The sequence below is a fragment of the Brassica napus genome, chromosome A4 (genome assembly GCF_020379485.1).
Source record: "Brassica napus cultivar Da-Ae chromosome A4, Da-Ae, whole genome shotgun sequence".
Classification (NCBI taxonomy): Eukaryota; Viridiplantae; Streptophyta; class Magnoliopsida; order Brassicales; family Brassicaceae; genus Brassica; species Brassica napus.
In genome coordinates, this window is record NC_063437.1 from 715,055 (window position 1) to 741,468 (window position 26,414).

At 30.8% G+C, this 26,414-nt stretch overlaps 5 protein-coding genes and 1 long non-coding RNA gene across 8 annotated transcripts; 2 read left to right on the forward strand and 4 right to left on the reverse strand.

The window, feature by feature from the left end:
• Positions 1-1,414: 1,414 nt before the first annotated feature.
• On the reverse strand, positions 1,415-4,364 carry LOC106445007 (O-glucosyltransferase rumi homolog). The gene is made up of 6 exons (XM_013886482.3): positions 4,032-4,364; positions 2,951-3,498; positions 2,690-2,882; positions 2,365-2,429; positions 2,041-2,251; positions 1,415-1,894 (listed from the first exon to the last, which is right to left on the reverse strand). The coding sequence occupies exons 1-6, from the start codon at positions 4,134-4,136 to the stop codon at positions 1,508-1,510; spliced, it is 1,509 nt and encodes a 502-aa protein (XP_013741936.1). The 5' UTR covers positions 4,137-4,364; the 3' UTR covers positions 1,415-1,507.
• A 503-nt stretch (positions 4,365-4,867) lies between these two features.
• On the reverse strand, positions 4,868-6,392 carry LOC106445009 (transcription factor MYB17). 2 transcript variants are annotated; one of them, XM_013886486.3, is made up of 3 exons: positions 5,886-6,392; positions 5,674-5,821; positions 4,868-5,605 (listed from the first exon to the last, which is right to left on the reverse strand). In XM_013886486.3, exons 1-3 carry the CDS (start codon positions 6,016-6,018, stop codon positions 5,014-5,016), a joined length of 873 nt encoding a protein of 290 aa, XP_013741940.1. In that variant the 5' UTR covers positions 6,019-6,392; the 3' UTR covers positions 4,868-5,013. The 2 variants fall into 2 exon arrangements, with proteins under 2 accessions (XP_013741940.1, XP_013741941.1); XM_013886487.3 differs by having other exon boundaries at positions 5,674-5,803; positions 5,886-6,385.
• Positions 6,393-8,222: 1,830 nt separating this feature from the next.
• LOC106445010 (LIM domain-containing protein PLIM2c) lies at positions 8,223-9,399 on the forward strand. Its single transcript, XM_048778297.1, has 4 exons — positions 8,223-8,521; positions 8,612-8,711; positions 8,790-8,818; positions 8,903-9,399. The coding sequence occupies exons 1-4, from the start codon at positions 8,387-8,389 to the stop codon at positions 9,272-9,274; spliced, it is 636 nt and encodes a 211-aa protein (XP_048634254.1). The 5' UTR covers positions 8,223-8,386; the 3' UTR covers positions 9,275-9,399.
• Positions 9,332-11,396, reverse strand: LOC106445008 ((+)-neomenthol dehydrogenase). 2 transcript variants are annotated; one of them, XM_013886484.3, is made up of 5 exons: positions 10,907-11,396; positions 10,579-10,831; positions 10,178-10,243; positions 9,925-10,098; positions 9,332-9,837 (listed from the first exon to the last, which is right to left on the reverse strand). In XM_013886484.3, exons 1-5 carry the CDS (start codon positions 10,924-10,926, stop codon positions 9,457-9,459), a joined length of 894 nt encoding a protein of 297 aa, XP_013741938.1. In that variant the 5' UTR covers positions 10,927-11,396; the 3' UTR covers positions 9,332-9,456. The 2 variants fall into 2 exon arrangements, with proteins under 2 accessions (XP_013741938.1, XP_013741937.1); XM_013886483.3 differs by having other exon boundaries at positions 9,925-10,101; positions 10,907-11,198.
• A 540-nt stretch (positions 11,397-11,936) lies between these two features.
• On the forward strand, positions 11,937-12,938 carry LOC106445011 (acyl-coenzyme A thioesterase 13). Its single transcript, XM_013886490.3, has 3 exons — positions 11,937-12,281; positions 12,393-12,539; positions 12,624-12,938. The coding sequence occupies exons 1-3, from the start codon at positions 12,036-12,038 to the stop codon at positions 12,765-12,767; spliced, it is 537 nt and encodes a 178-aa protein (XP_013741944.1). The 5' UTR covers positions 11,937-12,035; the 3' UTR covers positions 12,768-12,938.
• Positions 12,785-15,372, reverse strand: LOC106445012. The gene is made up of 3 exons (XR_001288376.3): positions 14,857-15,372; positions 14,404-14,546; positions 12,785-13,223 (listed from the first exon to the last, which is right to left on the reverse strand). It is a non-coding gene; the product is annotated as an uncharacterized LOC106445012 (long non-coding RNA).
• Positions 15,373-26,414: the final 11,042 nt, after the last annotated feature.

Consider the following 26,414-nt stretch of genomic DNA (forward strand, 5'->3'; position numbering starts at 1 on the left):
ATATGATTAACGTATATGTGAAAATTAATTATAATGAATAATAAATATTTGATAACAATTTTTGTATCTTAGTTCTTTTTTTAATTTTATATTATTAAAATATATTTAAAAATCACATTAAATATATAATAAAAAAAATTATAATTTTTCTTATATGTTATATTTTGAATTTTTCAAAACGTCTATAAATTATTAGAAATTTGAAGATCCCCACTCAGAAAATTTTGTGATCAATAGATTATTTTTTTTGTCATAATAAGTTACAAATGATCATAAAATTGTATTAATATGAACTTTTATTTAATATTATAAGAAGATACACATTATTTTAAAACCATATGAGTAAAAAATATCATTTAATAATAAAACATATATTTATATATATATATAGATTATACTATATACCATAAGATTACATAAATATTTTAATATTAAAACTTTCAATGAATTTTCAAAAACATTTATAAATTATAAACTTATAAAGATTTCACATTGAAAATTTTGTTATCGATGATTTAAATATTCAGTTATAAAATGATATGAATGATCATAGAACTGTATGATTATAAATTCTCATTTAATAAATGACTATATAAAATATACTATTCTTAGAAAAATAGGTTGGTCCATCTTGACTTATATTATATTTTTTATTAAACTAACTATCGAATTGATAAATAATCTACCAAAATTGTTTTTGCACTTTCCTTAATTAGAAGCTACGAAATTACCTAATATGATTAACGTATATATGAAAATTAATTATTGTGAATAATAAATATTTGATAACAATTTTGGTATCTTAGTTCTTTTTTTTTAATTTTATATTATTGAAAGATATTAAAAAATCACATTAAATATATAATAAAAACATTTATATTTTTTCTTATATGTTATATTTGAATTTTTCAAAACGTCTATATATTATTAGAAATTTGAATATTCCCACTCTGAAAATTTTGTGATCAATAGATTATTTTTTTGTTATAATAAGTTAAAAATGATCATAAGATATAACGCATATGAATTTTTATTTAATAAATATTCATACTAAATAATATATATATATATATATATATATATATATATAAACACTAATGATTTTTTTTTTTTTTGACAGAAACACTAATGATTTAAAGCAACAAGATTGGCTGATCAATTTAGTCGTCCAGTTGAAATCTTTCAAAAGTATGTGAAAGACTAAAGTCAAAGTAAATATGGATTTAGAATAGTAGTTATATTTTACTAACCAAATACCAAAAAAAAAACGAACCGAACCGAAACCAACCCGATATCCGGATTGAACACACGTAATCTAAATGAAGCGAAACTATTGTTTTATTCTCCAAAATATAACAAAAATAATAACTTAATCCCGCGCAAGGCGCGGGTCTTATCCTAGTAAAAACATTAGTTGCAAAACATTAGTTGCCTCTGACATTCCAAAATTTTAAAGAAATCAATTTTAAGTATTCCCTAATATATCAATTAAAGCAATCCTGATAAATTATACATTCTTTCCTTTTTGAAGAATCTTGTTTTGGACCTCCCAATAGTCATTGGTCAACTTCTCAACATGTCTCTCCGCACTTTCTTGATTTTTAAGAAACCTTTTGAGCTCATCATCTCCATAAGGCTGCGGCAAGTCACAAGCCGCCTTGACGCTTGGATACGTAACCAACGAGTCGTCCATGCATTGCCTAATCAGTCCACCATCAGTGATCGGACAAGCCATCGTCTCAGAACACACTTCGGTCGCATTATCAGGCACGGTCACGTCTAACCTCATCAGCTTCCCGTATCCTTGCAACACATACAACATGTAATCATATACATACTTCATCTCTAGGCGCTTCATCATGTACTCACTTCCTCGTCTACCTATTTCTTGCGCCTGTTTATATTTATAAGAACATGATTATGATGTGTTTAATAGATAATATTACATAATTAACAAGATAATGGTTGCTTATAATTGCTCATTGTTATTTTAACCGGTAATCAAAAATCAATCTCAGTAAACTAGAAATATTAGCCAACCTTCTCAGTGTTGTTGTTACCCCATTCAACGGCGAACTTGAGGTCACGACAAGACTCTTGAGGTCTAATGGGCCAGTAATGTTCCATTGGAACCATACTTCTTCCAAAGAAATCGAAGAACTCCGGTTTAACTAGAAGAGCCATACTGTCACATGCTAATATATATTTTTTGCTCACTGACCATGCACGACCTTCTATGTAAATTTTGTACCTAAATGTCCAATCCAAACCCCAAAATATGAATAACTATAGGCAACAAAATTTAACAAATCCAAAAAAGCTCAAATTAACATCATGAATATATAAAATCACTATATCAGGTACCTGTGGGTGCACTGGTCTTCTAAGTTTGAACTTTTGAAACCATTCTCCCTTTCCTTCTCCCAGTCCTGAAATCACAATTACAAGTACATATGAAATTTATATTCTACAGAGATGGTGAGCTGCTATCACCACAACCGGTCATGAGATTCTGGAAGTTACATAAAATTTAGTAAGATTTTTAATAAAACTTTGTAAGCTTATGTTTATATAAATTAGTTCTAACAATTTAGAGATCATATGCTAGTATCACTTTCCTATGCTTAGGACCGGCGCTGAGTATCACATTTGTGAGATATATAGACCTCCACAATTGAGATATATATACCTGTTCGTAGAGATGAACCATGGGATCATACTTATCAGAGAAGTTACATTGCATAAGGTCTCTTCTTTCCTGAGAAACGTATGAGTTCCCTTTCCAGTGAGCGTACTGAACTCTATCTTTCCATCTAACCCTTTCGTTGGCTTCTCTAATCGCCACTTGTAATGTTGTCCACTCCTTAACATTGACCTCCGGCCTATATAACAAATTAATTTAAAAGCTTATGTTACACGCTACGGTCCATTAATATTGCGACGTACGTACCAACCCCAAAAGCTCCAATCAGGGAAGACGATGTCGTATGCATCACAGTGACTACAGTAATGAAACAACGGTGGAGGAGGCCATGTGGCATTTGGTCCTTCTTGAGTAAAGTCTTTTTTCCAAATGCCGGGTTGATCATGGCAGAGGAAGAGAAGCTCAAGATCAGGGACTTGACCAGGATACATTTTTAGAAGTTGAAGTATTCCCCAAATTGTGAACACATCTCTTGTCTGGTAACATTTATCATACTGATGAATATACAATCTCCCTGACTTTATCACAAGCCTGAAATGAGCATTAGGTTTTGCTCTCTCGAGTGTTTCCCTTGTGATACCTGTCTCTTGCCATACCTTTAGGTCTTGGTGGATCCACCTGAAGTAGTCAGGACAAGTTTCTGAGGAAGAGATGGCTGGTTTGAATCTGCTTGGATAGTTTAAAGGACATGTTTGTGTTGTGTCCTTGCAGTTTAGTGGAATCTTGATGGTTTTCTTTGTACTTGCCACTATTGATGTCGCCATCATTTGGATTTTATTCTTACCTATTACAAACTATAAGAACACTCAAATTTAATTTTATGCACTCACACATGTATAAGATATACATGGTTGAATCTTATATTTAGGGAGACATGAATATTTATAAGTTAATCTATAGAAATAAAGTTCAGCAATTTAGAGGTTATACGAGTATAATAACTTTTTAAATTTGGAGACCAATATGAATGTTTCATCTGGCTATATATGTCGAGAGGAGTGGCAGAGGCAGCTAGTTATGAGGGGGGTCAAATGATCCACATGAATTTTTTTAATTAAATTTAGTAAAACTAAAAAAATCAATTAAAATTTTTCATGTGGATCATTTGACCACCCTCCTAACTAGCTGCCTCCACCACTCCTCTGGACATAGTCGGAAGAAATTTATATTGGTCTCCAAACATTCATAATTTGATCCACATGTTGACCCATGTAATATATACAAATTATGAATTTGAGCCTAAATATTAGGCTAGCTCCACCACTGGTACAGAGGCCATGTAAATATATGATTAAAATGATTTGAAGATGAGAAAGAGTTTTAGTACCATATGCATCCAAGCACCGAGGATGAGAATGAAAAAAACGGTGAAGAAAGAGATGACTACTTTAGAACGTGGTTTCTGTTTAAATCCTTTGCTGTTCATCTTCATAGTTGCAGGTCTTGGATCTTATGATCTGTTTAGTTTCTCATGAACAAAACCCAAAATAAAGATGAGATTTTTGTTCTTTTCGATACTATGAAAAATGAATTTCCAAGATAGACAATATGTAACTAGTCAATTGCATTTTAGAGTAATAAGTAGAAAATAAATTTATAGGCATAAATACTGAAAATATATAGAGGATCTGATATGATTTATTGCCCAAATAACTTTGTTTACATCTTTTCAATTATTAGTTACCATACATGTATGTTATGTGTGTATATTTTTAGTAAACATAGATTTTCAACATACTAGTAGGAATTAATTTGTTTCCAACACATTAATTAGGATTTTCCACCATACATGCAAATTATACCATTTTTATTAGTAACCAATTATTGATTTGATTTAACGCACACTAGTTAACATAAAAATACAGTCACATATACATCTATCTTGCTCTTTTGCCACGGTTGAATCATATTCTTAATTCAAATCCTGTGTATACCAATAAAAAGTAATGTAAACTACAAACTAAACCAGACTGACGAAACTGCTGCTAAGTACAGAGTCACTGGAATCGTCCTAAAGGCAACTTGTGGATGTTTCTTATCTTTAATTTGCATATCAATCATTTTAAAGAGTTTCAACTGTAAAGTGTAAACAATCTCTTCTCTTATTCTGTTTAATGCTTGTAATCTTGGTTTGTGTATCTGACTTTGTGTGTAAGAACATGAGAGTGGAAAATGTGTTCATTGTTCTTTCTCTTGGTAGCATCATCAAAACATAAATAGAGGATTGCTAACTGTTAAGAAGAATCAAACAGGACACTGTTCAAGTTCCAAAACTAACTAATGCGGATTTACATAGATAATCTATTCTATTATGTGTAGCTACCAATGTTCTCTTCCAAGAAGCTCATATCATCATCACTTATTGGGAAATCAAGCAGAAGTTGAAAAGAAGAGTCTGATGAAACACCTTCAAGATTATTCCAACATAGAGAAGAAGAATCAGAGCCATGATGAATCCCCATAACAATCTCTTTCCCAACACAAGAACTTGTTGAGCTCTTTACAAGTGCAGATGAGGAGGATGTTTTCCTCGAGCAAGGGCTTTGACTAGTAGTAGTTGATTCATCACATGAAGCAATGTTTCTGAATGATTCACCAATCTTAGAGTTCCAAATGCGTAAGAAGTGATCACAGTCATATTTCACTTCAACACAAGAACTAAAAAGCATTGACTCTTTTGAAAGCCTTGCCTCAGCTTCAACCCTAGCACTTTCCCATTGAGCCATATGACGAGTTGTTGGTGAAGCTGGAGCATGTTTGGCTAACCCATATGAAGCTAATGCCTCATGGGTTTTGGGATCAAGACCCATACTCAGCAGATGCTTCTTCAAGTGAGTGTTCCATAAGTTCTTGATCTCGTTGTCTGTTCTCCCTGGAAGCTGTGCTGCTATAGCAGCCCATCTGACAACAAAAAAACGGAGGATTCAAACGACAAGAAACAGAACTTCATAAGACAATGTAGAAGCAACCTGTTGCCGAGAATGGCGTGAAGTTGGACAACGAGTTTCTCCTCCTCGGGAGTGAAAGAACCCCTCTTTATGTCTGGTCTTAGATAGTTAGTCCATCTCAGTCTACAACTCTTTCCACACCGAAGCAAACCTAATAAAGATGAAAAATCTTGTCCACGAAAACTATCAAGAACAAAACCAAAATTCAAAAGAGGAAAGAATATGACTTTTACCAGCTTTCTTTGGAAGTGTTCTCCAGCTTCCATGACTGTTTTGCTTGATATATTCAACCAGAATTTCATCTTCTTCAGGAGTCCATGGACCTTTCTTCAAACCTTCCTTATCACAGCAAGGCTTTCTGCCCATTTTGATCACCTTAATAGCAAAAGGGATAAACCTTTTTAAGTTCTTAAGCTTGGAACAAGAAACACATACAATTAAACCTCAAAGTGAAGATAGGATTAACAGAATTTTTGAAAAATGGGTAGAACTATCTTTGGTCTGGTCTGGTTTTAATGTGATAAACATGAAAAAAAAAGCTAACCCGTTCAGGTTCGGATCGGGTATTTCGGATTTTTGGGTATTTCGGTATAGAGGTGTAGAATCCGTTCAGGTATTTTTGTACTTCGGATCGGGTTCGGGTATTTTTAGTTCGGATTCGGTTATTTCGGATCGGGTTCGGATATTTAGATTTTGAAAAAAAAATTAAAATTTTCATTTCTCAAGTTTCTTGTATTTAAAAATATAACTTTCAGTTAACTAATTTTTTATTTTTAATAGATTGAGTGGTTAATAGATTTGGACATAACATTTTTAAACTAAAAAGGCATTAATTTAGTTATTTTTTAAAAAAATTTGGATGTAACTTTTGTTAATTTTTGAAATAAAAAACTTGACATGCATTTTAAGTGAGTAGCAAATCATTTTTCCGTAATTGTATGTAAATCATATGAACTTAAAGTATGTGTAGTATCAATATAAATATTTTATATAAAATGAGAGATGCAAACTAGAAATATAAGGTTAATTATACATATGTTCGGTTATGTTCGGATATCCATTCGGGTTCGGGTATTATCCGTTCGGGTTCGGGTATCTAATTTTTCCTTATTCAATACCTGTTCGGATATTTTGCTACTTCGGTTTGGATTTCGGTTCGGGGGGGTCGGATCGGGTTCGGGTGCCACTTCGGATATCGGATAAAGTGCCACCCCTAATTCTGTATATATGGAGATAAAAAAAAAAAAAAGAGGAATAAGGAAAATGAAATAAATATGATTCTGTGGGGAATAGAGTGAAACGAGACGATCAGCGAGCTTGGAGCCGGCCCTGGCCATTTTATTACACGCAAAATTTGTACAACATTTATGATATTTTGTATTTAATGTTTGTGACAGCAACAACATGTCGTTTAAGAACAAAAAATCATGATTGCAAATATGCAAAGAAGAAGGGTATCCTATACTAGTATTCTGCAAGTTTTAGAGTTTTGAGAATGTGACTGATAATTTGATAGCAATGCCAAAAACTATTTTTGTTTGTGAAATGGGGTGATAATACGATATTGGAGGTGTGTGAATGTGATTGATGTTACCCTCACAACTAAGGCAGTTACAAAAAAAAAACAGCCAAGGCAAAGTAAAGATGCTTAGGCTAGGCTTCTCAGGCATGTTTTCGAAGTGCTAGAAACAAGAAATAAAAGAGCATTCAAGGCGGATAATATGTGACATCCTTGCTGAGACGAGCAACAAAAACTGAGAGAAACATTTATTGTCATTTGCCTTAGAAAAAAAAACGAAAGAAGTTAATAAAGAAAGGAGCAGAAGTAGAAGTAATGAGATACTACATGGACTTGTAGACTAGTTAATAAGAAAGGACCAGAAGTAGAAGTAATGAGATACTACATACTTTTCTTCTGTAGTTTGTGAGTTATTTTTGTCTAAGTTGTGTGCTGAGTTTTTGACTCAAATCCTTACTATCACTAGTTATCTTTATATGAATTTATCAGATTGAAAGAATAAGCTAATTGGAGGTCGACATGTCATACATCTAGGCTTAGGGATCACATAGAGTCAAAGAAAGAGAAGATACTGTTGGGTTATGACTTTGTAGACAATAGGTAAGAGATCCATTTAATATCTCCATAAATGTGGTCAGCTACAAGTCAAAGACAAGAGGTGAGATCCATTTCATATGGAGTATGTGCTTCTTACTCTGCTACATATGCTTCATACTGTATAAAATTATTTTCATGAAAGAATTAAATGCGACATATATTATCTATTCATTCATTCATCAAATAACGAGAGAGAGATATCCACATGAATCTATATCAAATGAGTTAAATTTAAAAACCAAGTAAATTCTTTTTGAATACTAACAATGGATAACAAGATTATGACAAAAATTCATAGAAGCACCTTTTTTTTTTTTTTTTTTTTTTATAGAAGCACCTTTTGTTTTAATCACATATAATAACATCTCAAAAACGGCAATTAGATTATACCAAACCAAGTGTCCTTTGTGTACTCATGAAAATGAATTAGCCGGAATTAGATTATAGAATATAGATATGATTTAAAGGGTTCTCCTCATTCGAATCTCAACCATCAATACCAAAACATCTCAATTCTAGAACTTGAATAAAGGCAGAAAGCAAAAAAGACATTGATTCCTTTTTGTGACTCTTTTGTGATCTAAAAGCAAAAGGAAGAGGATAAAAAAAGTGAGAACAATGGCGTTTACAGGGACACTAGACAAATGCAAGGCGTGTGACAAGACTGTCTACGTTATGGATTTGATGACATTGGAAGGAATGCCTTACCACAAGTCATGCTTCAGGTGCAGCCATTGCAATGGCACTCTCGTGGTATCTACCTTCCTCTTTTGATTCTTCCACCATTGTTCTTATGTTTCTGTGGAAACAAAAACAAAAGAGGATGTTTCTTATGTTTCTCAGATTAGCAACTACTCATCCATGGATGGAGTTCTGTATTGCAAACCACATTTTGAACAGCTCTTCAAAGAATCTGGAAACTTCAGCAAGAATTTTCAGTCAGGTTAATATCTTCTTGCTCTGTTCATTTCACTTACGTTGGAAAAGCTAACAACCTTGGCTACTTTATCTCAATTATCAGCAGGAAAGACCGAAAAATCGAATGACGTGGTAAGCACGTAAACGTTCAAACATTCCTATATTTTTGTTGATTCATCAACTTTTAAAACATTTGATTTTCTGTTGTGAATCTAGACGAGGGCTCCAAGTAAGCTATCATCCTTCTTTAGTGGAACACAAGACAAATGTGCAGCTTGCAAGAAAACTGTTTATCCTCTAGAGAAGATGGCGATGGAAGGAGAATCTTACCACAAGACTTGCTTTAGATGTGCACACGGTGGTTGTCCATTAACACACTCTTCATACGCTGCTCTCAATGGTATCCTTTACTGTAAGGTTCATTTCAGTCAGCTTTTCCTCGAGAAAGGTAACTACAATCATGTCCTCGAAGCTGCTAACCACCGACGCACATCTGAGGAAGACAAAATTGAACCCAACGTAAATGATGCAAGCCCTAAAGAAGAAGAAGAAACTTCTGATGCAGTCCCTGAAGAACATGAGTCCTAAAATAATTTGAGGAAAAGAAAAGCTTTATTTGTGAAATGTATAATCATATACTGCATATAATTTTATAATTGTAAAGTATTTATTCAAAACACGAACATCTCGAACAATCTGATCATAATCTCCCATTACATTAGTTATTTTTTGGACTTTATAAATAACTTATCAGTTATCATACAAGAAATTCAGAACTCTGAAAGTTGCTTGCGGTTGAAGAAACAACCAGAAGGAGTTTCTTGATATGGAAGCAAAGCCAACCTCACGGGACATGATGCTCCTTCTTCCACAGAAAAATCTCCAATATTGAAAGTCATATCCGTCCTAACAACTCCAGGACAAACCGAGTTCACTCGAATCTCGGGATGTTTCTTGGCTAGTATCCTCGTGTAACCATTTAAACTTGCCTTGGAAACCACGTAAGCTGCCATAACTTTACTCCAGTCTTTTGTCTTAATCACACCATCTTTGAATTCGTTGAGAAGTTTGTCAATAACTTCGTCGATTCTTTCCTCTGTTAGATTCTCCGCGTCGCTCAAAATCCCTTTAGCCCATTCGTTTAGTAGATTCTAGTAAACATAAATCAACTGTAAGGTTAATATAGAGTTTCTCCACCAACATATCTCAAGCGTTCTTGATTTTTTTTTTGTACGTACCTTTAGCTGACCCATGAAGGATGATACATTGATGATTCTAGGAGAATCAGATAACTCCAAAAGGGGAATAAGTGCCTCACACATTCTCTTTGGTCCATAATAATTTATATTCAAGCATTCTTTAGCTAGGTCATAATCATTCTCTGGGATATTTTCCTCCCAATTGAAATCTACCTGCTTCCATGTGGAACCAACAAGAAAGTATCAATAGACTTGACAAACATTTGCATCCTGAACATAACTATATACTTACTTTCTCTTTTCCAGCTCTCATAGCATCAATATCAATGATCACACCACTCACCCCTGCGTTATTGATCTATAAAAGCAATCAAAAGAATAAAAGATCACTCAACACTATACTGAAAAGCAATGTTTAAGAAATTGCTAGACGCTAGGCTAGTGTAGAGACTAAATCGATTTTTAGAAAAATCGTTTTAATAAAATCGTGTTAATAATTAAAATAGGTTTTTCATTTATATGCGGACATCTAGAGGCTGTTTATACCAAATTTTAGAACATTGCTAAAAATTGTACAGTTCATAATGACTAGAAAAACCTAACCGGCTACACTATATCTTCCATTCAAGATTAAACGTTACTACAAGTGTTAATCACAAGTCTAATAAGAGCAGATCAAACTGATAAGCATACCAAGATATCGAGTTTTCCAAATTGGGCTTTAACAAACTGGGCGAGAGATGTGATACTAGCAGGATCGGTGACATCAAGCTGATGAAAGACAAGGGTTTGCTCAGAAACTTCAGTCTCTCGTCTCAAAGTCTCAACAGCTTCAAGTCCTCTCTTCTCATCTCTAGAGGTCAAAACAACTCTAATTCCATTGTTTGCTAATTGTCTGCAAATCTCGAAGCCAATTCCCTTGTTTGCTCCAGTAACTACAGCATATCTGCAAAACAACAGAAACAAAACACACTAAGATTACAGGTTAGATCAAGAGCTAAGGGTTGATGATTGAGACTACCTTGGTGTTTCCTCTGTCATTGTTGAACCTTTTTCTTTCTTTCTGGATTTCGGACAAGCAGTTTCAACTATTCGAATTCCTCTTTTCAAACAACAAAACGTATCCAATGAAGTCACGTAACTCAGAAGTTGATGTTCCTAAAGAAGATAAGAGCTGAGTGGTCCAAAACAAAACCCGACAAATTCTCAAACCCGGTATGTTAGAATTGGCAGTCGAACCAACATATGAGTTTACTAGACAAAGAAACCAAGAGTGATTCACGTTCCTCGGTGAGACCGTGAGCGGTGAGCGTTACAATGATCTCTTAAACAACATTCGGATTTATTTCCTCGGAAATTCAGTTCAGTAGTTTAACCAAAATTCATAAATGCTTCTATATGAAAAAATATGCGAATTGAGTATAAAAAGATTTATTACTTATTAGTTATAAAAATATATAACTGTATGTCTCTAGACAAGAGACTTGACAATGCTTTACAACTCTGGATTGAAGCTGTCCAAACGTAGTTGGTCTCATATCTTTTTGTAAAAGTGTTATAAACCAAAGTAGCTCAATGCTATAACCAAAGACATTTTTTTTTAAATCAAATTTAACATTTTATGCAGAAAATATGTATAACTTTAAATAATTTATATATTATTTTCGATTTTTATAAACAGGTATAATGTGGTAATCATAAGATAGAAATCTTCATAAAATAGCAGGTGAAATTTTATTTGCAAAGTCATCAATATAATAATTTTTATAATTTATAAAAATTTGATAAAAATAAGTTCACCAAACATAAATATTCAGAAAATAACTATGATTATATAATCATCAATATTTATTTTTTATAAATTATGATATAATAATATATCAATGATGAGTAAATTATGAGTAAATTAATTTTCTAATTTTAGAAAAAGCCCACGCCAGGCCCAGCTTTCACCGTATAATTTTCAACTATAACTGCATACCTTTCCATAAATAGAAAAACATTTTAAAATAATAGAAAAGAAAAAGTCAACACTGTGTAACAAATCAATATGAAATAAAATTAGGTTAAAATCGAATTAGGGGAAAACTCCACGAAAGTTGGAGCAGAGAGAGAGAGAGAGAGAGAGCCAACCAAACCAACAAACAACAATGTCTTCTTCTTCTTCTTCTTCTCCTTCTCCGATCTCGTCCGAGACGACAATATCCAAAGAAATCGATCCCAACAACGTATCCCTCGCCGAAAACTTCCTCAAATCGTTCACTTTCCCCGACTCCTCCCTCGACGATTTCGCCTCCTTCGACTCTTTCTCCGTCTTGCTCCAAAACAACATCCGAGCTCTCTCCGTCGCACGTGGCCGCATCACGTGCTCCGTCGTCGTCACGCCTGGCCTTACCGTAAAAAAAAAAAGCTTCTTCCTTTCTCCGTTCTCATCAAATGGGTCTCCTAAAGTTTCGATCTTTAATCCAAATCTAGTGTCTTTTTTTTTGTCGTTGTTGTGTGGATAGAATTACTTTAATGGGTTACATGGAGGAGCAGTGGCCTCAATTTCAGAGAGATTATCAATGGCTTGCGCGAGAACATTCGTGTCTGAAGAGAAACAGCTGTTCCTCGGTGAATTGAGTATGTCTTATCTCTCTGCTGCTCCAGTTACGGTAAGCGCTTACCCCTCTCTCTCTCTCTCTTATGTAGACTATGTTTAGAGAAAAAAAGGGTTATTGATGTGTGAGATTTTGCAGAGTGAATTGGTGGTGGAAGGATCGGTGGTGAGGAGTGGGAGGAACCTGACGGTGGTGAATGTTGAGTTCAAGATGAAGGACACCATGAAAGTCACTTACCTAGCTCGTGCTACTTTTTACCAATCTATTATCTCCAAGCTTTAAGCTTTTGGCTCAATTAATAAGAAACATATCTTTTGTTGATTCTTTATTATTCTATTTCAATAAGACAAGATTCTGTTATGTATACAGATTAGTTTGGACTCGCGTGATATGTAATCAACATTACTATTTTTTTCTCTGTCCACATTGACTAGAGTATGACATGTTGAGATCTTTGAATTCTCTTAGTAGTAGTAAGTTCAGTGGTTTTAAATGTATCTGGATTGAATGCCATTTGTGCTCGAGGGAAGGGATAGAGCTCTAATTAGGTTGAAGACATCAAAAACAAAACGAATCGGTTTTAGTTTTGTGTGAGCTGCCACCGGTTAAATAGAAGTGTGACACTGTACCGTTCCTCGTTTCCTCATTTCGTGTGACCTAAGTTTCGTACCGATGACTTGAGAGCATTGATCTCTGATCTGCCACAACAGTTACTATGCAGCTCTCTTGTTCTGAAGTCTGAACAAATCAAGAACCTGTGAGGCTGTGACCTTGAATGTCGATTTTGGAAACCAGCTAACATATTCTTACGTTTAGAGTTGCTTTCTTTTTCTTATAAGAAGTTTTTGGGTTCTGCTGATGATACATACAGATTATGTTATTGCATTAAACTACTTAGAAACTCTCACATATTATAAATATTTTGAAAAATCTCTTTATACACTATATTCATTAATAATAAATGAAATTTTGAAATCATGGAATATTCTCTTTTCAATTATATAAAACATTATTTTTATTTGATTATTTTTAATTATGCATCTTTTGTTTTTTTATTTTATTTTAAAATTTAATGATTGAATGTTTTTCGAATAACAACAAAATATATATACAGGAATTATCTTTTTAATATATTTTTACTTCTTCCCAATTTTTATTATATTAATCTGTAATTAGTTACCTAATCTAATAAAAACATAATTATTCATTAATGGTAACAATAATTTTAACCAATCTAATTTTTAACATGATAACTCTTAGAGAAAAAAAACTTCCAAATAATAGTAAAATAGAGAAAGTGTGGTTCAAAATTGATAATGCCAAGTAAATCGAATGGATGTTATTACTAAAACTGTAGTACATAGATGTGGTTAAATAAAATACAGTAGTATAGTTATAGGTAAATTATATAATACAATTGATCATATGTATATATATATATATATATATACATATTTATTTTATTGACATGATTTTGATATTTAAAATGTTGATTTTAATAATTTTATATTTTTGTTAAGTTAAAAATTGTATATTTTTACAAATTAAATAAAATATAATTTTGTTGACAGATATTTATGGCAAATTTTAGTTATGTAATAATATTATGATATTACTAACTTTTTTTATGAAATTATCATAATTAGCTTTATATTTCTACATTATTTTTATAATAACTAAGTACGATAAAAAATTTATTTAAAATCTCTAGCACTGAAAATATCTTTTATTTATTGAAAATATCTTTGTATTCTAATAAATTTGATTTTTAACCATATAAACTAAAACTCATAAAATATTTTAAATAATAAATATATTTATGATTTTTTAGTACCTAACTAAACCAAAGTAGCTATAATTTTAATATGCTAACTAATTTTTATAAATTGAAATTCCAAAATTAAAAAAAAAAACGAACCTAAACCCGAGTTGAACACCACACCACTAGTTCCAACAGTGTAAGCAACGTTCGTAATTCTCCTCTGTTTTGGGATCAGATCGCTGCGCCTAATACTTCAGTTAAACACGATCATCTGTGTGCCAGTGTATACAGGGGTGGAGCTACATGGTAAGGAGGGGGGTCAGCTGACCTCAGTCAAATATGAAAACCTAAATTTTGAAGCTTAGACAAGTGAATAAAAGCTGTTCAGTCGGTCTAACTACTTTGTTTTGACCCTCCTTATCCAAGATCGATACACACATACGTCTTTGCACCCTCTTATCTTTTTTTTTTGACTTTTTTTTAAAACTAATTTAGATCTAAAAGCCTAATTTTAAAATGAACATATTCAGAGAAACAGAACCGAAGCTTTCTCTCTCGTCTCTGTTCCCTCTCTAGAATCTTTCAAAGAGAAGAGAGAAAGATTCTGACCTTTTGCTCACCGGTCTTCATCCGGCTTCGACTCCCGTGTATCGGGCTTCTGCTTCTGGGAAGCGCTGGCTTCCATAGCACTGCTTCACCGGCTTCGTCTCTGGGAAACGTCGGTTTAGTTAGCGTCGTTACGCCGGCTCGGTTCGATCGTTGCTTCTATCCTTCCTTGCTCCACTGACTCTCGTTATGATCCTTCGAAATCTTCTTTCTCCTGTGGTTAATGAAAAAATTGATATTCTTTCAGTTAGGTTGTTTCATCTTCAAGCTAATCATTATCAATAAAAATGATTCTCGTTCATTCATGAAGTTCGAAGTTCTTTTGGATTGATTGAAGACGGTGTCTTATCTTCTTGAAGCGATGTCCGTCAGCTTAGATTCCTCGGTTGAGCTTTTGTGAGGTCGTGTATTGATCTTTAAGAACACCTTTCATGAGAGCTTCCCATACATGTGCTTCTCATTAGACCTTTAAAACATCCATTATAGAGAATGTATTTCTTTTGCAACATATTTTTTTCTTCCAGCTCTTTACTTGTTTTGAAATTTATTTTGTTTATTTTCCACTTTTTAATACTTTATTTAACAATTAATTTTTAAACACCTTCTTCCAAATATAATTTTAAAAAATTCAAACAGTTTAATAGTATATGTTACAAATACTTTTAAAATAGTATTAATAAATTAAATTTTGATTAAATTTTAATTTAATTAATTTTATGACTTCGGTATAAATATTTTCTGGCTCCGCCAATCAGTGTATATAATCATTTCCATTCATTAGGATAAGACCTATCATGATTCATGAAGGCCAAGCTCTCTCCGTGACGTCATGATACATTGTTACGCAACGTACACGTGACTGCAGTGGCTGAGAGATGCGAAAGAAGACAGGATAGAGTAGAGATTCGCAAGTTCATGGAAAATTTTTAGTATTTTATTATTATTACAAAGACTTTTCTTTTCTTTTTTGTAAAAAGGGCTAAAAAATTGGCCTCTTTCCTCGTATTCGAATCATACAAAATAAACTATTAAGCTGTTTACAAAGACTTTTCCCGTTCGAATTTTTAGGTCAACTTCTTTTAATGATAGCATTTCGATATATAGGGGTGGGTGTTCGGGTATCCGTTCGGGTTCGGATCGGGTATTTCGGATTTTTGGGCATTTCGATATAGAGGTGTAGAATCCGTTCGGATATTTTTATACTTCACGTCGGGTTCGGGTATTTTTAGTTCGGATTCGGTTATTTCGGATCAGATTCGGATATTTAGATTTTGAATAAAAAAATTAAAATTTTTATTTCTCAAATTTCTTGTATTTAAAATATAACTTTCACTTAACTAATTATTTATTTTTAATAGATTGAATGGTTAATAAATTTGGACACAACATTTAAAAACTAAAAAAACATTAATTTAGTTACTTTTTTTTTAATTTTGGATGTAACTTTTTGTTAATTTTTGAAATAAAAACTTGACAAGCATTTTAAGTGAGTAGCAAATCATATTTTCCGTAATTATATGTATATCATATGAACTTAAAGTATGTGTAGTATCAATATAAATATTTTATATAAAATGAGAGATGTAAACTAGAAATATAAGGTTAATTATACATATATTCGGTTATCTTCGGATATCCATTCGGGTTCAGGTATTATTCGTTCGGGTTCGGATATCCAATCTCTCCTAATTTAATACCCGTTCGGATATTTTGCTGCTTCGGTTCAGATTTCGGTTCGGATTTTTCGGATCGGATCTAGGTGCTACTTCGGATATCGGATAAAGTGCCAACCCCTATCGATATATATGCAACATCAGTGACGAGATTCGTCCAGAAATTACTAATATAATTAATCCATTCGCCTAACTTTATTTCTAAAAGGAAAATTAAATCATGGAAGTGACCCACTGACTTAAGGCAACAAAATAAAGATCTGCTAATTTATAGGCGTAATTCCGGTGAAAAACACTTGGAGGAATATGCCAAGTTATAAGCTAAAAAATGAAAATTGATGCTGAAATATATCATTTCATATATATAGTACCATTTCAGGCAGTCTATTCTTTCATTTTGTAATATATATATATATATATATACATTTTTTATTTTTGTAATATAATATATATACACATGTGTGTGTGTTCTGCCATTTGAATCACTTGAATAGGGCAAACATTTTATGATGGAAAATTGAGTTCGCAACTTTACGTATGTACTTCACATCTACCTGTCATTGAGTGGAAACTTTTATAGTCTCTTTTGTTTCAAAATATAATAATGTAGCTAAAAACAAAAATAAAACAAAAGAATATTATTTTAAAAAAGTTTATAGTGCAAATATTTTTTAATTAACATAAAATCAAGTAATTATAAAAATATATAAAATATAATCTGTTACATAGTTTATAGTAAGACTAATCTAAAATTAATTTAATAATATCAAATCATTTTAAATATTTTTTAAAAATCTATAATATATATATATATATGTATATATATATAAAGTTGGCTTATTCCCTCTTCTACTAAGTAGCATGAGGGTTTTTCAACACATGTCCCCCATGTATTCTTTCTCTTTATATTTTAGATATTTTTTTTAGATTATAATAATTTGACGCAATACTTTCTGATTGTGCACTATCTAATCATTTTTGCACTAACTATAAGTTTGATAATATATTTTATTGGCACAAAAATTCAAGATGAAAGAATTAAGTAAAATAATATAAATATATAAATATTTAGTTTATTCACAACTACAAATTATCATAAATATTTACTAATTATTATTTTTTACCGTTTTCTGTTATTTTATTTACAAATTATATATTTATTTTATTATTAGAAATCATAAAATAATCAAACTAAGAAGAATAAACTAGAGTATAACACATAATCCAAACCTAAAACCTCCACAATTACAGAAAAAAAGCAAAATACCACAGTAATATAAGCTCAATAAAGGTCCGGAACTGAAAAGAAATCAACAAAGAAGACTAACTTACCTCTTCTCACCAAATAATATTTTGGCTAGAACAAGCATATGTCGGAAAAAGGTAAAAAGATAAAATCTGAAACAAAATAATCCCCCTTAACACAAAGGAACACGATCAAGCACCAACGCAAAAAGCCAAAAAATGGGCCAGAAGAATAAAACTCACGGAAAGGCCAAAGTCACCACAAAGCATGAACGCACATGTTTAAAGTACCAAAAGCAAAACCACTAGAGGTAAGAAACATCTAACAAACTAAACAAGCACATACAAGGCACCCAGCGAAGAACCACAAAGCTCTGAATATAAGAGACCAAAGCTCCAATAGAGTGGCTCCGCACACTTATACCAAGGGAAGCAGGGGAAGAAGAGAAACAACCTAAAGAAGAGATGATTGAAGTCAACAACCGACAAACAGAGCTCAAGCTTTAGACCAGGAACAACCTTTCAAGCCCAAAGAGCATACACAGAGGAAAACATCATCAAAACCTGGAGTATAAAAAACGGCTGAAGGGAAAGTCGCCAGAGACGCGAACATCGATGAAAAGTGCAACAAAATGAGAGAACAGAGAAAAAAAAAGTCAAAACGTAATCAACAAACAGTGGAGGTATCCTTGAGTTATGAAATAAAGCATATAAGTGAGATCACCAAAAACCATATTTTGAAAACCAAAAAGAGCATAAACTATCAACGGCAAGACAACAACGAGGAAGACAACATGAAAGGAGACAAGTAACAAACCGAGAAACACTTATATTTTATATATAATTGTGTTTAACTCATCTCCACCTTCATTGTTAACATTTTAATAGAAACCCAGCCATGTTTTTTTTCTTTACCGAGTATTAGAATACCTAATAGACACTCTTTTACCATTACACTGGTATAGTTAGTTGGTGAAACTCAACTATATTTTGTCTAGATTTTGCTGTTTTCATTGAATAACTGGTTTCCAACCACTGATTTTTTAAAAAATATGTTCTTTTTCTACAACACTTTTTTTCTAAACTGTAATAAATATCATATTAATGATGCGAAGATTTTACAAAATGCATAATCCTATAAATATTACAGTCCGGAAAAATTAAGTGAAAACAGAGTGCAATAATTGAATTAAACCACAAGAATCACAAAGAGTCCTTTCATCTGATCCAAAGGGGCATAAGGGCATCTCCAACCCTACTCCATTTTTGACTCTAAACTCAATTATCGAGTAAAATCTTCTCCAACCCCACTCTATATTCAACTCCAAAATGGAGTAATGGCTAGGGTTACTCCATTTATAGAGTAATCTTACCCATTACTCTATTTTGGAGTTGAACTTTTTATATTTATGAAAGGATCCTTTTAATCTTTAAAATTTTTATTTCATACTTCAAATAATATAATAACATGAAAAAATATAATACTCCGCAAAAGATTACTTTATAGTTTACACAAAATATGCATAAACTCATAAAAGTCAAAACTAAGAGTAAATAATATAAAATAAATATAATATAATATAAATAAGTAATTTAATAATTAATTCGGTAAATTATTTTTGAAACTACCAAAATCAGTGAAGTATTATTCAAACGGAATAGATGAGTTTTTTAATCTTGTGGGTTAAAATTTTGATTGATAACATTTATACTTGTTGAACTTGATATATGCACAAACAATAAGACCCAATACATGATTCAAGTTACAAAACAAAACTTTGTTTTTTCTTTATGTTCTTTTAATGCATATAAATATTTTGGAATTGGAAAAATTCCATATGATAAAATCTGCACGAATTAAAATTGGAAGGTAATCTCTAGTTGTATTTTAATGATAAATATTGAATTTAAATAAAATATATTATTATGGAAATTTTGTAAACATAAAATAATTGGGTTAATTGTTAAATTTTTATAAGTTGAAGGTACTACTAATAATTATTAACTAAATGAAAAAATAAATATTTTGTTTGAAGTAAAAAATGAAGTAATACATTGGAGTAAAACCTAACTCTATTTTGGAGTTACATCATTTTAAAGTAAAATTTGGGATAATACATTGGAGATGCTCTAAAGCGTTGAAAAGCTTGCTTGTTTCACCTCGCCCGTCGCCGTAATGATATTCCATCAGATTTTTTGTTTTTGTTTTGATAAGTCTTTCCATAAAGCTTTCCAATCAAATTTATAATTTCTATCCGTACAGTGTTAAATGCATTGTCGGAAGCACGTGACTTCGACAAGGTGACTTAGCTTTACAGTGTTTTAAATGCATTGTCGGAAGCACGTGACTTCGACAAGGTGACTTAGCTTTTTTATCCAGTCAACTCGACTTTAGACGAGAAAAGATACTTTTTTTTTATAACCTAATGTCCTAATTCCATTAAGATGGTCCAAATTAAAGACCGAATTGACCAAGGACTTAGTTTATGCTGGTCACCATGTGGATCACCGTGAATGGTCTTTGGTTTCAGGTATTGGGATTCTACATGTAAATTCTTCAGTTGCCAGAATTCAAATTTGGATGGCAAAACTCATAGCCATGAACCCTTTACTACCAGAGGTAGAAACCTCGGTTAAAAAATACTCATTGATTTAATCACATATCATACTTTAGTAATTAAACAATATAGCAATGAAATTCAGCTTTTTTCAAAAAAATATAGCAATGAAATTAAACACGTTGCAAAAACCAGATAAAATTTCAAAACCCAACTATGATTACAATTATTAGCTTAGCCATCACGGTTTGCCAAAAAGAAAATTAGAAAAACAAATTATAAAGATTTCCAGGCCAAAATCTGTTACAAAAAAATATTATAGTTGATAACATACATGATCCTATGATAAATACTTTAGTTTATTAATTTTTTGTTTGTTTGTTGAGAAAGTATTTGATTATTTAAGGACACAACTGGTTTTTCCGCTACCATCCGCAAGTGCAGCTTTTGCGGTTGTTGGCGTTTTGCAACAATCACTCAAACCGTTCTAAACCACTTCAAACCGCTTTAAACTTCTTAAAATCAAAAGTTGATTCCAACTAGCGTTTGCGGACGGTTGCAGGAGGGTAACTTATTTATAAAAAAAAACAATATAAATACAAAAATAAAAATAAAAATTTTAAATTGAAATAATAGAAATACAAAAATATATCTATTATATTTTAATTTATATTATAATTTTCAAAAATAAAAATATTTTCTATAATTTTTAAAATTAATAAATATAATTTTTATATGTATTATAATACTATGTTGTTTAATATTTTTATAATTATATACAATATAAATGTTGTTAATTTATTATTTAATCAGTGTTGTATTTGGTGATTTACCAGTCATAAGTATCTCACAAACGCACCAATTTTTAACCGCAGTACCAATCGTAGAAATCTCTTAAAACTGCTGCAATCACCTACATCCGCAAACTTCCGTAATCGTAACAGGGTTACGCCAGTCAGGTCTTAAGAGGGGTATTTTCCACAATACAACGTCACGTAATGACGTCTAACAGTGTGATACATACATGCATGATGCATCCAACAGAGCCAATAAGATTTAAGCAATTTAAGTTTGACATTGGTATATAATACGACGCGCGATTCACCGTTTGTTCAAGAATAAGAAGAAAAAAAAAATACTATATGCACAAATACCGAAACCTGGCCTGACAATCACGGCAAAAGGTTTGAAAATAGTACCATGGAAATCTATCTCTAACTTGAGCTGTGGATATATACGTACATACGATTTAATTATTAACACAAATCTATTTCAGACAAATTTACTTACGATTTTTCACATACAAATATTATCGTGAAAGTGTGTTAAACTGATTGCTTATGATAAAGTTAACCACAGCACCTCCATATATATGAGCAAACTAAGAACATCATCTCCAAGAACATCATTATAATCTCAAATAATATAAGGTTTTATGTATTTTAAAAGCGGCTTTAAAACTTCAAATTATAAAGTTTTGAATAGTAAAACCTTATATTTGAAATTTCATATATTTTTGGTCCATCTGTAAAAAAATTTAGACTAATTTCAAAAAAAATGTGTAACCTACGAATAAATATTTAAATAAAGTTTAAAATATGGTTTTATATATGTGTGACCACACAAGTTTAATGTCGTTAGATTGATTTGAATCCATATCACTTAGTTTCTCAAGATCACTCTACCACTAGACCATCCATGTGCGGTTAAGTCAACCATTTATTACGGTGAGACTGTTACAACATCCCACGACTTGGATATAAAAGATCACAGCCTCATGAAACAACTTTCCACGTACATACACAGATTACATTACATGTACATGTTGATCGTGGGCTCTAGAGACCTTGATATTGCTTCATGTGTTGAGTTTCACATAAATTATATCATGTCGCAGCCTCGCAACAACCCTAGTTAATCTTAATTCCGACTCCAAAATTTGTGGGGTTGAGACAAATTAAGTCGTAAGTAATGTTCGTAGTTCTCATATGTGTGCGAGTTGTATATAATCATACTTCATTTAATAAAAGATAAGGAAAGATGTGTTATGACGTCAGAAGTGGTGCGTAACCCAACGTACACATACATGGCTGCGCAACGTCTGACAGAGATGCAAAAAAAAAAAAAAACAAATTACAGGATCCAGTGGAGATTCGGAAGTTATGAAAATTTTATTACTGTAGTATTTACAAAGACTTTACCGTTGGGTTTTTCTAGGTCAACTTCTTTTAATGATAGCATTTTCGATATATCTGCGACGAAAGTCACGAGTTGATAATTTTCAAAAAAGAAGGTCACGAGTTGAGTTCCGTCCAGAAATTACTAATAAATCCATTCACCTAACCTTTTTCAAAAAATAAATTTGAGAAGATCATGAAGTAACCACTAGCTAGGCAACAAATTAAAGATCTATTAATTTATATGCGTAACGGGTGAAAATCACTTGCTGGAATATGCCAAATTATAAGCTTAAAATGAAAAAATGATGGTGACATATATCATTTAATTTCATAAATATATATACATATATATATATGATTATAATTAGAATTTAAGGAAAAAATATGTCATTTTGTATTTATATATATATATATATGTGTGTGTGTGTGTGTGTGTACCAGTTGAAAGACTTGACTGATATGTTGATTTTTTTAATAAGTTACTCTACAAATTAAAAGGTGTAGTGTAGAATTATGGGATCAAATTAACAGAGGCTAAAATCATTGGCCAATATCAGTATTAGAATTAAGCTAGATATTGATAGATGTAATGCAAGTGAATAACAGAATGTAAAACAGTTGTAGACTATTAGAGAAACTAGGTGTCTTGCCCGCATATGCGGGCTTAATCGTTTTACAAATATTTATTAGTTTATTTTTTTTTTTAATTCAAAAACCAGCATAATAACTTATTATATATGTGTGTGTGTGTGTGTGTGTACCAGTTGAAAGACTTGACTGATATGTTGATTTTTTTAATAAGTTACTCTACAAATTAAAAGGTGTAGTGTAGAATTATGGGATCAAATTAACAGAGGCTAAAATCATTGGCCAATATCAGTATTAGAATTAAGCTAGATATTGATAGATGTAATGCAAGTGAATAACAGAATGTAAAACAGTTGTAGACTATTAGAGAAACTAGGTGTCTTGCCCGCATATGCGGGCTTAATCGTTTTACAAATATTTATTAGTTTATTTTTTTTTTAATTCAAAAACCAGCATAATAACTTATTATTTATGTTTTAAAAAAAAACTTATTATTTATGTTTTCAAAAAAAAAATCAAGCATATATATATATATAACTTATTATTTATGTTTTCAAAAAAATTAAATCAAACATATATATATATAACAAAAATCTAATTAAATATATATGTTTAATGAAAATTTATTAAAGATAACATTGACTTTAACCACTGAATTTATTATAATTTTTCTATATTTTATTTTTAAATTTTATAATTGAAAAATATGTTTTAAGATAACAACACAATATATAAGAATTATCTTATTTTAAAAAAAGTTAATATTATTAATAAAAATTCGTTTTTGATGCTATAATTAATTATATATAAAATTCATTAAGGGTATTATAGATATTAAGCGCTCCAACTTTTAACGTGAGAGCTCCGTTGCAAAAACTTACTTCGCAAATAATAGCATAGATGCGCTAGACTCATGAAGATTTGCATGTAAATCTGTATTGAAGGTCAACAATTGCTAAGAGTTCATTAAAAACAATTCTTGAACTCAAGTCACAGAATTCAAATCAGCTAACTTTTGTTGTAGAGATTGTATATGTCTCTATCTTAACATTCTAAATTTCTTTGTGACTTAAACGATTCAGACAAATATCAAGAACAAGTTTGATAAGTTCACAAAACCCCTAAATCAAAACTATTTGCACATATGTATTTTGCTGATTTAATTTTAGTTCAGAAAATTGATAACACTTTCATGTTTACCAATTATTCTAATTAGATCTACTTTCAGGTTGTCAAACTAAAACTAACTTTAAAAGCAATCTAGGTGACGAATATAAGATTACTCTAACAGTTCAATCAATCTAGCAATTCATCAACCCTAGACAAATCCTAAATCTACAAATGAACTATTCTGACATGATAGCATAAATGCAAATCATATTATAAATAAACTGCATTAATAAATAAAAGAGTTCAAAAATATATTATGACTATTGAGGGACTTGTTTGCAAAATAGTGGAAGGGTCAATCTCCAATTTCTTGAAACTTAATAAAAAATACATCAGGTTTTCTTAGTCATGATGGGCGCCGACCAACACCAAGGGTGATGTTAATCGACACTAGCTTTAAAGTTTGAATCCAGCTTGATGTTTCAGCTCTAGTTTTTCTTATGTTTTTAAATGTTCCAAAATCTGCATTCCTGTCCAAAACGTATTTGAACTTGCAATGACTCAATAAAGACTCAAAACATACATAAACTTTTGTAAACCAAAATTATATCAAGGTTAAAACCCCATAAAATAATGATATATTTTGAGTATACTATATAACTAGCTTAAGATACGCGCAATTGAGTGGGATAAATGTTATATAGAAAACTAATTTTATCTATTATTATTTATTTGTATTCAATTACGTATTATGTATATAATTAAATTATAGTAAATACATAAACCAAACCAATACATCTTGTTTATTTACGATATTTGTTTTAGTAAATAAATCAAAACAATCATTTTATTTATTTTATATGGTTTATAACTAAATTTTAATGACATGGACAGAGATATATAATATATTTTAATATAAATATTTATTATTGAGAATTCCTACTCATATGATAAACATAAAATTTCTAATGTGCGATTTTTGATGCAAATTTCAAAATTAAAATATTAAAGTTTTAATATTTTTTCAATACAAATTTAGAAATTATCATATTTAAGTATTTTTCTATGTTATATAGTTTAATTTTAAACTATATTAATATATACTATGAATGTATAGTAAAGAAGACTTCATATTTATATGATTTATGATCATTTGTATCTTGTTATTACCAAAAAAGTTAAACCATTGATCACAAAATTTTAGTTTGAGACATTTAATATTTTTAGTAATTTATAGTCGTTTTAAAAATTCAAAATATAACATATAATTTTTTAAAATTTTTTATTATATGATTAATATTTTTAATATCTTTTAATAATATAAAATTTAACAAAAAGGACTAATATACAAAAATCATTATCAAATATTTATTATTCATAATCATTTATTGTCATATATACATTAATCACATTAGGCAATTCCGTAGATTTTATTTAAGAAAAGTGTGAAAATATTCTTTTGTACACTATTTATCAATTTAATATTTAGTTTAATAAAAATATAATATAAGTTAAGATGAACTAACCTATTTCTCTAAGAATTTTAAATCTCATTTTCATGTTGACTTATGACTACAAAACAATGTTGTAATGTTTCTCAATATATTGATAGAATCACGTAGTGGAGAAATGTTTTGGCTTCCATAAGAAGATAAAGAATATGTTAAGTTGGTGGAAACAAAATTCCTCAAACACCGAAATACATTATACATCAATATGGAAAGGAACCCAAACATCAATGCATCTACTTGATATTGGGTGGAAACTTGTATACTCGCTTTTCTCTCTTTTTAATATAACAGCGTGCGGGTATAAATTTTTTGTTTTTGGTTATTTATTTAACTAAATCATGTATTTGATATTTGATGTATTATATTCACCAAATAAATATTTTTTTTGCATCTTAAACTATCTATTTATGACGAATATTCGATATCATATAAAAAATAGAACAAACAGACGTAATTAGAAAATTGTAGACGATATATAAAAACAATGGTTATTAATGTAAAATATGAAGAAATATTATATTATGACTTATTATGGCATCAAAGATTATAAATTAGTTATACATGTTTAAAGAAAATACAATAATTTTTAAACTTTTTTGAAAAATTTAACATATAAAAAAGGATGATGAATTAGTCATCAAATTGTAAATAATTTCATAATTTTATTAATAATAAATTATTTGCAGTCTCTGTTTT

Bases quoted from the DNA above. Each gene is read 5' to 3' on its own strand.
- LOC106445009 (XM_013886486.3), bottom strand. From the start codon at position 6,018: ATGGGCAGAAAGCCTTGCTGTGATAAGGAAGGTTTGAAGAAAGGTCCA. The intron at 5,822-5,885 runs GTAAAAGTCATA...TTCGTGGACAAG, and splicing joins AACACTTCCAAAGAAAGCTG to ATTTTTCATCTTTATTAGGT. The intron at 5,606-5,673 runs GTTGCTTCTACA...TTTTGTTGTCAG, and splicing joins CACGCCATTCTCGGCAACAG to ATGGGCTGCTATAGCAGCAC.
- LOC106445007 (XM_013886482.3), bottom strand. From the start codon at position 4,136: ATGAAGATGAACAGCAAAGGATTTAAACAGAAACCACGTTCTAAAGTA. The intron at 3,499-4,031 runs GTACTAAAACTC...GTGTTCTTATAG, and splicing joins TCGGTGCTTGGATGCATATG to TTTGTAATAGGTAAGAATAA. The intron at 2,252-2,364 runs GTACCTGATATA...TTGGACATTTAG, and splicing joins GAAGACCAGTGCACCCACAG to GTACAAAATTTACATAGAAG.
- LOC106445010 (XM_048778297.1), top strand. From the start codon at position 8,387: ATGGCGTTTACAGGGACACTAGACAAATGCAAGGCGTGTGACAAGACT. The intron at 8,522-8,611 runs GTATCTACCTTC...TATGTTTCTCAG, and splicing joins ATTGCAATGGCACTCTCGTG to ATTAGCAACTACTCATCCAT. The intron at 8,712-8,789 runs GTTAATATCTTC...CTCAATTATCAG, and splicing joins CAGCAAGAATTTTCAGTCAG to CAGGAAAGACCGAAAAATCG.
- LOC106445008 (XM_013886483.3), bottom strand. From the start codon at position 10,926: ATGACAGAGGAAACACCAAG. The intron at 10,244-10,578 runs GTATGCTTATCA...TTGCTTTTATAG, and splicing joins TTGGAAAACTCGATATCTTG to ATCAATAACGCAGGGGTGAG. The intron at 9,838-9,924 runs GTACGTACAAAA...TATGTTTACTAG, and splicing joins CCTTCATGGGTCAGCTAAAG to AATCTACTAAACGAATGGGC.
- LOC106445011 (XM_013886490.3), top strand. From the start codon at position 12,036: ATGTCTTCTTCTTCTTCTTCTTCTCCTTCTCCGATCTCGTCCGAGACG. The intron at 12,282-12,392 runs GTAAAAAAAAAA...TTGTGTGGATAG, and splicing joins TCGTCACGCCTGGCCTTACC to AATTACTTTAATGGGTTACA. The intron at 12,540-12,623 runs GTAAGCGCTTAC...GAGATTTTGCAG, and splicing joins TCTCTGCTGCTCCAGTTACG to AGTGAATTGGTGGTGGAAGG.